This window comes from Cavia porcellus, unplaced genomic scaffold (genome assembly GCF_034190915.1).
Source record: "Cavia porcellus strain 051 isolate PalLab524CR breed Dunkin Hartley unplaced genomic scaffold, mCavPor4.1 scaffold_3, whole genome shotgun sequence".
In the NCBI taxonomy this organism is placed as follows: domain Eukaryota; kingdom Metazoa; phylum Chordata; class Mammalia; order Rodentia; family Caviidae; genus Cavia; species Cavia porcellus.
The window spans coordinates 6,560,469-6,573,644 of record NW_026947486.1 but is presented as its reverse complement, the minus strand read 5'-3'; the positions used below and the strand labels follow the sequence as shown (position 1 = coordinate 6,573,644).

Below are 13,176 nucleotides of genomic sequence, written 5' to 3'. Positions count from 1 at the left end.
AAGAAACAAACAAAATTACAGGAAGCAGAGTGATTGATACAATGAAAAATACTATATAAACAACAACCAGAAAATAAGTACTATAATAATATTCATGTGAGCAGCATAGCACTTAGGTCACAAGGCACAAAGGAATTTAATACACATAAAATTTTGCATAATACCAAAAAAGACATTAAAATTTCTCATCTGAAGCTATTTGCTAACAATTTTAAAATTGTATGAATAAAATAGGTTTCTAAAAAGTAGCTAAATGTACAACTGAATTTACACATTTCGCCACAGTAATTGGTGTCAATAGTAATTGGTAGACAATTTTAACAATGACTTAAATTCTTACTACTTCAAGAGGAAAAATAAGTAAACTTGGTTTAATATTACACCAAAAATAACATTCAATAGGTGTTAAATACTTGATATTAGCAAACCAGAGTCCTGAAGAATTATTGAAAAATAAAATTATACATACTAAGTAAAATTTAATAGAAAACAGAGGAAATGAAGGAGACAAATAAGACAGTAAAAGACAAAAAGGTTAAAAAGCATAAAACATAATTGAGAGAGACATAAGGTGCTAATGAAGCAGTTCTAGTAGTCTTCCAGTAAGAGATTAAGGAAGAGACCATAGTAAAAGGAGAGGGAGTAGAAAAACAGAATTACAAATGATCAGTTTTCCAGATGGCAGGGCCTATTGAATGTCAAATAAAACAAAGGATGCAAAAGATTCCTATGTTCAGAATTTAATTTAATTTAATTTAATAGATTGAAAAAAATAAAAGATTAACAAAAAGTCTAGAGGAGACAAAGAATAAACATGTTACTCTCAAATATGTCATTAGAAGTCTCATCAGAAACACGAGGATTTCAGATGATGGCATAGTACAGGGTGATGTTAAAAAAGAGATGTAGGAAGTGAGACATGGCAAAGATGGCTGAGGAAATAAGTTGGACTTGTCAGTCACAAGATTCCAGGACAGTGTCGAATAATTCCCAAGATCCAGTATGTGGAACTTCTCGGGATCTCCTACAAAATGTGGATGATGTGTGTAAGGACACAGATGCCAGGAGAAACTGCTATGATGACACTTCATGGTAGCTCACTCTGCCACCCAGACACAGAGTATATTATTATTTTTGCTCTTTTTATCTTCTTGTCTCTTGCTTAGCCCAAGTTCACTCTGCAATGTCAGTTTTTTCCTTGCGTCTTTACCCTGCACATTTCTAATAGATTTTCAGCATCATTTTTGGCTTGTCTCATCCAGTTCATTAGTTGAGCCAAGAAGGACCTGGAACACACTTAATCCATGAGCCAATTCTAAAGGAGAAACCTGAAAACAGCAGGGTTCGAACACTGACAATACATGACTTTGGAGGTCTCTTTCAGACTAAATTGGATGACTCACAAATTCCATCAAAAGATATGGTACTGAGTAACTTTGTAACCTGGAAACATTAACTTTTATTTGACATTTTATGGTTGTGAGAAACTTGTCCTCTCAAGGCTGGATAGGATTCCTGCTTATGCACAAGTGTGTTTTTCCAGGCAGTACTCAATGATGTGAATTTGTTTCTTGTTTATTACAATAGCACAGTACAGATTTTCAAACGTGACAGTACTCAACATTATCAGGAAACAAAGACTGATAATGTATCATATCAGTGGGGTTAAAATAAAGGGGATTTATTGGAAAATCATCGCTTAAAAGATTTTGAAATACTTGGGATATTTGGTCTCATGATCCCATCTCTGAAAAATTTTGTGCTTAAAATCCAGAACTGTCTGCTACTGTTTATAAGTAACTGCATCCATCTGTGTTATGACAAACAAATGACACAATATCATAAGTAAATGACTTGTAATTAATGTGAACTGGCAAGTAGGTAATAGTGAAAGTAAATAATAATAGAACAAATTATCAATCAGTATTTCAATTAAGAACATAAAAAGTCAAACTATTTTTATGAACAATGCAAAAACAAAAGAAATAAAGGTATTTAGTAGTAAAAATTCTCGGATGTCACTGAAGCGTAATAAAGAGATACAATTTTGAATTTAAATGTAATTAATCATATAATTATTTTTAAAAATTATGATTAAATTCAGCATTATATGACCTAGAGAACAGAGAAGTATATAATTGAATGAAAAACTTCTTCCCAATGTTAAAAAATAAATGACTAATACTTAAAATTAAGAGAAAAAAATATATATACAACTGCAATTATAAGTAAGAAAGAGGCTATAGCTTCTTTCAGGGCAATTAAAAAGAAAGACTAGTCATAATTTTTGAATCACAAGTTTGAAATGCTTACTCAGTGATTTCTCTCAAAATGAAAAGAAATCATTAAGGTGTTAAAAATTTAATTTTTATTCAAAAGTTGTAAAATAGTCACTACAACGCACACTAAAGCAGAAAACTAAAAAGTTATAAAAAACTAATTTCTCTAAAAACTCTCTGGGCCCAGATATTTTATATTTGAACTTTGAAATTTTTAGTAGTTCTGTTGAAGTAATTTTCTTATAACATGGACAAAGAATAAATACTAGCTAATTCAATCAATCAAGTGAAAATTGTCTTATTAAAGCATCTAAACATATAATGTAACAGAAAAATATTTATTTCCTTTAATACAGCTTGTCCTCAAATAAAGATAAAAATTCTAATTAGTCAATACAGCTTTTCATATCAGACAAAATTAAACCTCAGATCAAAAAATTATAGAAACAAAATTATGGGTTCAGATTCAGAAAGCTTTTTTCTAGAAATTAAACTTTTCAATAAAACAAAATATTTTTAGTTAGGACAAATTGTGAACATATAAAAAGACTTCATCATACTTTTGTCAAAACTAACTTCATAAAAGCAGACTCAAAAATTCTAACTGTACTCTCCCGACGTGCCTACAAGATACTTCAGTGCTGAGAACGGAAATAGCAAAGCTCTAAGATTCAACTATACCAGCAACGTTAGAATGAGGAAAGTGCCTAAATTCCTGTTTTAATGACAAAAATAAATGATCTTATACAGCCAAAGCAGTTTACTTGGTGTAGACAAATTGAGTAATAATATAAGACTTGAAAGTAGTGAGATAAGTACACTGCCAAAGAGGAAAAAGATTAAAGAAAAATGAATCCTCTGTTTTTACAATTACCACCATCTTTCCAACTGACTATATTTTGGATCTAGCACAGATAGCTTGTTTATATTGCAATGTGTAGATTACAAACTTTTAAATTTAGAAGAATTTTTCTACTCGTGATTTACTCTTTCTCAATTCACAGATTCAGAAACTGAAATCCAGGTATTTTCAATGGAAAATATTAGATGTCTTATATTACATGAAGTCTAACATTTTAAGAGGTCTGGAAAATATGTAAAAGTACACTTAGAATAAAAAACCTTATATTCGTATATTTTTAATCTTCTCAATAGTGTTATAATTAATCAGTTTAGAATAAATTATTTAACACTGTGCTTCACTTAAAATGATCTCAAATATATAGATTATATTTTAGAATAAGATGCCAGCAAGGCATTTAGGATGAAAAAAAGCAACTGTCACCTTCTTATAGTCTCTGGAATGGAAAGTAAATGAGGTCCTTCAGGCCAACCAAAGAGACTGAACCACGTCTGAGCTGCATTTACAACTTTCAGATAGAAGTTATGTTCCATAGATCCTTCTTTAGGAGAAAAAAAATGTTCAGTTTTTTCCTCATTTTCCAAGGATCCATCATTCGCTTTATTAGGTTTTCTACTTCCATCCACATTCAAATGTTTGGGTAATTCTTCCATTCCTAAAAATCAAATCACACTTGTTTATAAAAAGTGATTACATGACAATAGAATAAAAGCTATTTGTGTGTAGACAAATTAACATCTATTTCTATAAAATCCTATGGTGTTAAAATTTGTGTCAAATTTCTGTATTTAAAATGTATAAAATACTCTGATTTTCACTTACTCAAAATATTTATAAATAATAAATTTTATTGAAGAAAACACTTCCGTTTAATTTTTGCCATAAAAGTATGTGAAAATATGCCCTATAATAAAAATGTCATGACAAGTCTTTGGCTTCAGATTCAGAAAAATTTTTGTTCTCCAAATCAAGCATTTCAGTAAAATAATATATGTTAGGGAAATTCTCAAAGATCTGAAATTATTTAATCATTTTGTGCCAAAATAATTTCATAAAAGCAGGCTTATTAGAAACCTCACACTACTTTGGTTTGGTCCATTCAATTAAAAGGAAAATATTAAATATTATTCATAACTAAGGAAAGTAATATTTGAGTATTTAATTTCAAATAGTAGCAAATTAATACATTTATATATGATCTCCACTATCAAAGACAGGTAACCTTAGATTTACCAAAATAATGAAATGGCAAATCCCTAATTCTATAGATCCTAAACTGTGCACAAAGGATACCTGTAATTTTGGGGATCTAGAAATTACTTAATTTTAAGTAACTTTATTTAAATATTACTGTCTCATCTGATGGGCTATACACAAACCATTATTCCTAAGTTTTAGTACAAGCCCACTTAATAAATGTAACTATCTGATACCCATTTTGACCTACAGAAAAGTACTAAGTCATTAAGGGGGCTGTGAAATTAGAGAGCTTGTGCTATTGATCATTAGAGAACATTTCCAAAAGAGCTGACCCCCTTAAGACTGATTACAAATTCATAGTTTTTGTTATGAAATTTTTTCTTGAAGAAGCTTATACTTTAAATGAAAAGAAAATACAATTACATCGTGGAGTGAATTGGAGAAGTACAGTAAATATTTGCCACATACCAACAAATAAGTTTTCTCTTTTAAATTGTGCATGGTATAATTTAGTACCAGTAGGTGCCATTTTTACTGAAGCAGGCGTGAGTGCTGTAGAAGCCAAGTTAGGAAGCAAAAAACTGCCTCGGGTCTTCATAGAACTTCCATTTGCATCTACAAATGACATATTGGACCACATTAAGTTACAAAAGATTTTAAGAATTCATTACTAAATTATTTAACTCAAATTTCTTAATTATGTTCAATAATCCATTATCCATTAAAGAAGATGATGAATAAGAAAAAGTAAAGCAAGATTTAGTTTTCAAGACTGAATAAAATTTACTTGATAAAGGAATTGTTTAAAGAAAAGGAAACGAAAAAAAAATACATGGAGATTAAAAAAAAGGGTAGAAATAATACAAAATTACAGACAAACAAAAGGTAAGAAATTGCCGGTTGATAAGTTACACATTGTCATCTTTGAAATAGCTATTCAGGTTATAGAATTAAAGTATTTAGAATGACATTCAAAAAAGTGACCCTACAAACCATTCTGTTCTATGATCGAACAAAAGCTCAGTAATATGATTATCAGTCCTACACATTTGTTTTACATCTCAAAGAGGGTAAGATTAACCATATCAAAACAGAACAGAACATTTAAAAAAAAATAAAAAGCAATTTAAAGAAATACAGATTTCAAAGCAAGTCCACTGGAGATCTTCATTATCTAACTGTCTCTACCTTCTTACAAATAGTTGTCCTTATCTTCACCCACTTTATATACTTATTGCATATTATAGAATTAATCAAATCATTACAGGAAGATGAAGTCTTTTTAGGTCCTCAAGTTCCAAATTAGGGAAGACAATAGCAACTACCATCGCATCTCTCATTCTCTTTGTGATAGCCATCCCCATCTCTGCATATGCTAAGTTGAACTCAAGAAACCAGTCCAATGTCATTCTAATCAGCAAACAATAGATTGCTAGAATTTATATTATAATGCTACAAAATAAGCCTCGGGTTTCTCAGCGTCTCTTCCTCAGAGTATTTGTTCCTTACATCTTGCATTATATAATCTGTTCCCGTAAATAATTTAAGAAAAAAAAAACATGTGTGAATTTCTACCTATACATCTATCCTCTCTGTATTATAGGGAAAACCAAGTCATAGCAAGACAGCAAAACAATTTCCTAGAAAAACATGCAATGGATAAGACATATAAAACTACAATATAAATGATCTTCCGTAGCTACTATGTTTTCTCTTGTTATTTTCAATAGATTTGTCCACAACACTGGCTTATTATAGTTAAACATACTATCACCTATTTTTATAAAAACTTAACTTTGACTGCATTGTAGGATTTGAGAGCTGTTACTGATTCATACCAGTATGGATATCCTTTACATCTTGTCAAGTAGTTTCCTCTACTTTTAGGGTTGATTCTAACAAGCATACCAATTTCAAATAGAATCAGTCAAGACCAACCAATAGTCTTATGATTCAGATACAATTAAGATCAGTCATAGTAAGACAATGTAAGTAATACAGGATTTCAGCCTAAGTCAATAGGAAAGTAAGGATAGTTACCATGGTATACCTGCTATTTTTGGTTCTAGAGGTCTGTGTCCTCAAATCTGACATGAGTGGACAGACCAGAACAAATTTAATTCAATCTAAATATGGCACTAGGACTACTGTGTCTTTTAAATCGTTATACACCATTAGCAATGACCTCTGCTTTTTTTTTTAAAATATCGTTTCAGAGCTGTCTATACTAAAGACTAGCTTACCGTCTCTGCCTCATGTCTGCTACTCCACTTTTCTGCTATAATTTGTCCACCTTATTCCCTCATTCCATTGTCTGCCCCGTTCACTGAGGCCTCTCTGCCACTGTTGCTGGAATCCTGATATCTCTTCCTCTCTTTCTCTGTAATGTCCTTCAGCGCTCTCTGTAGGGTTGGATTGGTGGCCACGAACTCCCACAGTTCCTCCTTGTCTTGAAAGTATCTTATTTCTTCATTAATTTTTAGAGAGAGTTTTGATGGATATATGAACTTTGGTTGCATATTTTTTTTCTTTCAGGACTTGGAATATTTCTCCCCACTCCCTTCTTGACTTAAGAGTTTGTGTTGATAAGTCTGCTGTTATTTTGATAGATTTCCCGTTATAGGTAACCTGCGTCTTTTCTCTGGCTGCTTTTAATATTCTGTTTTTTTTGGTGGATTTCTGGGATCTCGATTATTATATGTCTAGGCGTAGATCTGTTTTGGTTGTAGGTAGCTGGTGTTCTGTATGCTTCTTTTATCTGGATATCATTTATTTTTGCTATCCATGGGAAATTTTGCTTTAATATATCTGTGAATATTTTTTGTATTTCATTTTTGGATGTTCCTGCTTCCTCACTCACATTCTTTATTCTTAGGTTATGTATCTTTTTGTCATCTTCCAGTTTTAGAATTGCTTCTTTCTGGTTCCTTGTATTTTTAAGAGGCTTTTTCTTTCACGTTCATATGCCCTAAATCTCTCTTCAAGTTTCAGAAGGCTGTCTTTCATTTCTGTCAAGGCATTTTGCCAATGTTCAATGGAGTTTTTAGTTTCCTGATATTCTCTTTGGATCTGTTTCATGTATTCTAAGTTATGCTTAAATTCTTCTTCAGATGCTTCTCTTTCTTTTCTGATTTCCTCAGTTCTTCCATCTGTGTTCTCTTGGGCGGGGCTTGTCATTTCTTTAATTAATCCCTTTATATTTTGCCTCACTTGGATCAGGAGTACAGCTTTAAATTCCTCTATGAGATCATGTAGGTACTTTTTAATTTTGGCTGATGCTGTGTCGAGTAGTGGATGGTTACTGTGATTGTTCTCTTCGGTGTTTAGTTCTCCTGGGCTTATTTTTCCTGTTGGGCAGCTGGAGATTTTTTTTATTTTTATCTCTTGTCATGTTTCTGGTTTCTTTCAGACTGTCCTGGAGTTCTCTGGCCCTCTCCGAATTGCTTAGGGCCTTTCAGAAGGGTGCTGGCTTGAGTTTTTGCTGTCCTCCCCAATTTACTGTTATCTGGGATAGGCTGGGATGCAGGGGTGGTAGAGGCTAGTCTCTAGACTCTGTGCCAGTTAGTTCCTAAATTAGGCTGTACTTTCTGGTTGTCACTGAGTTGTGACTATTTTGTATCCGCTTATTGTGCCCCAAGCAGAGCCCCAGTAGCTCCTGCCAGTTCTCTTTGTACCAGAAGCAGCTGAGTAATGTCACTATGGCACAGGGTTCTGCCCAAATCCCAGCCATTCTCTTCCAAACCTCTGTGACAGGAGCACCAGAATAGCAGATCCACCCAAAACCAAGATGTCTCCCACTAAGTTCTCTGTGTGGAGCTGAAGCCAGCAAATAATCAGGCTCTGCCAGGATTCAAGATGTCTTCCACCAGCCCTCCCTACGGAACCTGGTGATGTCACCATGCTGCAGTTTCTGCCGCCAGGCTAAAATGTCTGCACCAGACTCTGTGTTATTGATTTCCCCGTGGTGGTGGGCCAGCTGTTCTCTGGCCAACCCCAGCAGCCGCAGGGTTCCCGGTACTCACCAGAGTCCGGTGCAGGTCCTCATTCCGGGACCACCGCACACCAAGCTGCCCACCTTTCCCGCACTCCCGGCACAGCGCTGAACGGTCAGATATCTGTGCACCGTTTAGATTTGAAACGCAAGAGCTTTGTACATCTGCTCTGGTGCAGCGGTGCAGTCCTGGCTGTTACTTGGAGTCCCGGCCTGGGTCTCAGTTTCCCGCAGTCCCCAAAAGCAACTCAGCTTTTCCTGCTGGGTCCACGGGTCAGTTTGTTGATTTAAAGGCGCAGGATTTGTAGCCTCCCGTTATCAGCATTCACGGTCTCAGCACGACTTTATTTTATTTTATTTTATTTTTATTTAAGAGGAAAAAGAGAAAAACACAAAACAAACCAAAGCGGCGTAAGGGTACACGCAATCCAGAACTACAAAAAAACAAAACAAAACAAAACAAAACAAAACAAAAAAACATAACAGTAAGAAATCACCTGCTAGTAGATTACACACTATCTTCTTGAAAATAGTTCCTCAAATCACAGTATCAAAGAACACAAGGTGGACATTCAAACAGGGAGACTGCAAACAGCTGTGTTCAATGTTCCAAAAACATTGATAAAGTCAGCTATTTAACACCCCCAAACACACTTGCTGTTATATCCGTTAGAGCTCTTTTTCTTTTTTTTTTTTCCCTCTCTTTTTTACAACAAAATTTACACATCTTGGATTTTATTACTCCTTAGTCAGCACGACTTTAAATCCTCCAGCTGTACTGTCTTGGTTAATAAGAATCGCTATCGATTTGTCTGGCCCTCTCCATGTTGTCATTTTTTAGCTTCTAGTATGAATTCTCCGGAGGGACTCTTCGCTTGATCCCTTAGCAAGCCGCTATTTTGAAGACCGATAAAGGAATTGTTATACTATAATTATAGCCATTACAGAATGAAGTGTTCAAATTTCCCGTAATCAAGAATATGTGAAATATTTTTAACATTTCTTCTACACACCTTGTTAAAAATAAAATATAAGAAAAAGGTTGAGAACGAAAGTAATTTTTTTAGTTAATTATCTAAAGTGAATTCAGATTGGTAATATGCTAAGAGTCATAGATGTTAATCTGTATTTCAATGAGAATTCTATGGAAACATCACAGTTTTCTAAAGTGGAAATTTCAGTACCGCCAAAGTAGTGGTGGTTAAGAAAAGCCAGTAGCTGTGACCTAAAGCCAGGCATCAAAATGTACCTTTAAGTTGCACACATAAACACACAGAGAAGTTTATGTATGTATTCATCATCTATTTTTTTTTCTGTGTAGTTGCAAAGATCTTATTTGAAAATTTGGCACCAATATTCCTGAAAAGTAAAACTGTGGTCATGTTATACAAATCCTCAGGAGCATGTATTTTTACATGCTCCTGAGGATTTGTATGCATGAGGAAAGCAGAGATCCTGAGTTCATGAGTTTCTTGTGAGGGATTACTTTCAAGGCATTATTAAATATGAATGTATCAGCCCATGTTAAATTTCTTCCACTCTTTCTATACAAAGCCATTCAGAATTTTCCGAAGGACATTTATTCAATAAGTACACATATGCCCCAAATCTACACTACCATACTTCTTAGAAATGAATCTTAGAGAATCCAATGATAGAACAATTTACACACAGCTAATAATGCTGCCTTCATTTTTTATATTCTTAAAATAAAGATTTCATCTTTATACAACATATAATCTACAGCACAGTCGCTATATATTTAAATTTCGAGGTTCCAAAAATTTCATTTTTATTCCCTAGAACAACCTGCCCAAACCTTCCATCAGTCATATTTTTAATCCATAAAATGATATATATAAGACTATTTAACTTAGAATTTTTCACATGACTAAATCTAACAATGAAGTTAAAACAGTCAATGTAACTGTGAAGCATTAACTGTACATATTGTTTTCTGGAAAGGTATTATGAAAACATATAAGCAATAAAGGAAACAGTCAGTTATAAAAGTAATCACAATATAATTTTATATAACAATAATATACTCCAGGTATTCATAGTCAATGAGTGCTCACAAAAGCTCTTTGAAACAGATAAAATGAATATTAGTATCCAGTTATTCTCTTGCAACATGCATGTTGTATAATAAAAGATAATAAATTTGATTATCTGAAAGTTTACATTAAAATTTTATGACCAAATAATAGGATTGGAACAGAAAAGAGAATTTCCATCAGGTTTTAACTCGAGCCATTGTTATTCATTTATATTTTTATTAGAAATTCTCACTCACCTATATATATATATAAGAACTATAAAAATACATTATTTAGAAATAATCAGAAAAATCTTTTAAATGTTTAACATATATGTTTTAATTTTGAGATGTATCTCTTCATCTCGCCAAGTAAATTTCCATAAATAATATTTTGATGTCCAGAATGTACTAGAATATAAATAACCCATTCTCCAATGAAATATATAGTTAAGAGATGTCTTTCTACCATATTTCAAAATTCAGACAACCCAATATACAGTGCTAAACAGATAATCTTTATCTACAAGACACCACATAAGTATTGTAGACCCAAAATTAAAAAGGATAGAGATATCTCTTGCTTTCACAGACTTTAAAGATACCAAAATATAGAAAGGAACATAGACAGGCATGTTAAGTCAAAGTATGGTAAAGCCATGATGGGGAAATTTCACAGACTCTTAAGCTATACCAGAGACATGAAAACGTCATCCACTTGGAAGTATGGATCTTCTTAAGTACATGGAAATGTGGAAACATATAGTTTGATAGGAAGAATGCTCATCTTGAAAAAGAAAACCAATCATTTTTTTGTTTTGTTTTGTTTTTTACCAATAAGGCTCTAGATACTAGAATAATTCATAGAATATTAATGTGGCTTCAAAATACTAGGAAAGATGTCCAGAAATGAAAGTGGAGTCATTGACTGGGGACATGCCAGATGAGGTTTTATATGCTTCATCCTATCAGCAATGATATTCTATAAAACAATTTATGCTTAGAAGCTCTAAGATTTAATTTCCAATTTATAAAGATTCCACAGCTACAGTGTGAGGAATCGTGTGTGTGTGTGTTTGTGTGTGTCTGTGTGTGTGTGTGTGTAGGGGCCAGAATATTAGAGGGGCAAAAGAACGATTTAGAAGTCCCTCAGTGATACAGGGAAAATATGGTCGCTTGAATACATGTAGTAATAGTAGAGGGAAAAAGTAATAAAAAGGATATAAGAGGGATTTAGAAGACAAAGTGAAGGGAATCAATGACCTGAAAGTGAAGTATGAGAAAAAAGATACCATTAAAGATGGCACTCAGATTGCTGAAGTGATCACATGATAGATAAGAGGTACAGTATCTGCAGAGATGGGGCAAAAAGAAAGACAAAAGTATTCAGATACAACATTTTAGTTAGAGTCACGTTGCTTTGAGAGTGTGGATATGAATTCAGTGAAAGGTGTCCAGACATTAGCCTAACTCTGTATTCCTGAATCTATGAGAGGTTTGTGGGTTGAACATATAGCTCATTAATTGCAGCTGAAGTCATGAAAGGGATAATGGAACTGGGATCAAACTCCAACTGAAGGAAGATTATGGAAGGAGGGGGATAAATTCATAAAGATGCTTAGAAGGAATAGTCAGAGAAGTTAGAAAAGACACAGAAATAAGGCATGTGGAAGTCCTAAGAGGGTTCAAACAAATGGGTGGAGCCATGATGTTCAAGGCTCTACACAAATGTCATCTCTTCCATACAGCCATTCTACATGTCCAACATCAGTAATAACCTCTAACACCACCACCAGAGTCAACACTTCAACTGTCTCAGAGCTCTTAATCTTCTTCATAATACTTAATTTATCTCCTTTTACAAGTTTCTCAGCTTTAGGAACTGAAAAACACTGTCATATTCCACTCTTCATAATGTTGTCTTAGAAATGAAAGATGTTTACTAAATGTTTGTAAATCTGAAAGTCACTTTACTTACATATGGTACTCTTGGACTACAAGAACATATACAATGAGACTTAGAAGGCTATCACATGTAACTTACCATCTTTTAAGATAATATTTTGCTTATCGAAATAAGTTGCCAAATATGGATAAATAGTAAGAATGCAGTTTTCTGCTGTTGCAGTCACTGGGAGTGAAAACCTAAAAGCAAAAACATTGCATTTCAATACATTAAAAAATTCAGATGCAATAAATATAATGAAACATTTCCAAGTATCCAAGTGCCTTAATTGATAAAGAAACAAATTATTCATCACTTTTTCCTTCCATATAATTTGTTTGTTAACCACCTATTATATCTATCCAATGGGCTTTAATGCTTTTAAAGTTTTAAGCAAAGATAACAAATTTCACTGTCAAATGTGCCCTAAAGTATAAATTGTGACTTTTTAGGCTTACAATCAGAGGTTCAAGAAGTTTCTGACTTTAAGTGGCTTCAGAGTTAATTTACTCATACCAATGTTTTTTAAATTGATTATCATCTTACACAAAGATGCAATCATAATTCCATTATGGAAACAAAATCATAATCTTTGTTTTAACAGAGGTTACATGAGCTAAGTAGACAGGAAAGGGAATAAAATTTTTCTTTTTTTTTAAAATTAATTTTATTGGTACATTTTTGAAATAAATAATGATCACATTCATTGTAGGGAATTTGTACCTGTATATAATGTAATTTGATTCTTCTTTTTTACTCTTTCTTCTCCTTTCCTTTAAACTCTCTGCTTATTATTTACAAAGCTTCATTCTGTTTTCCTTACATTGTTTTTTTTCTCCTTTCCTCTTTCTTCTCTTCTCA

The 13,176-nt window shown here is 33.1% G+C and overlaps 1 protein-coding gene across 6 annotated transcripts in view; it reads right to left on the bottom strand.

The window, feature by feature from the left end:
* Positions 1–13,176, bottom strand: part of Cfap47 (cilia and flagella associated protein 47) — a 386,549-nt gene that overhangs the window by 250,497 nt on the left and 122,876 nt on the right. For all 6 annotated transcript variants that reach the window (XM_063245680.1, XM_063245681.1, XM_063245682.1 and 3 more), the window contains 3 exons: positions 12,415–12,515; positions 4,810–4,956; positions 3,565–3,796 (listed from right to left, as the gene is read on the bottom strand). In XM_063245680.1, coding sequence (XP_063101750.1) covers positions 3,565–3,796; positions 4,810–4,956; positions 12,415–12,515 — 480 coding nt within the window. The remainder of the gene's footprint in view (positions 1–3,564; positions 3,797–4,809; positions 4,957–12,414; positions 12,516–13,176) is intronic.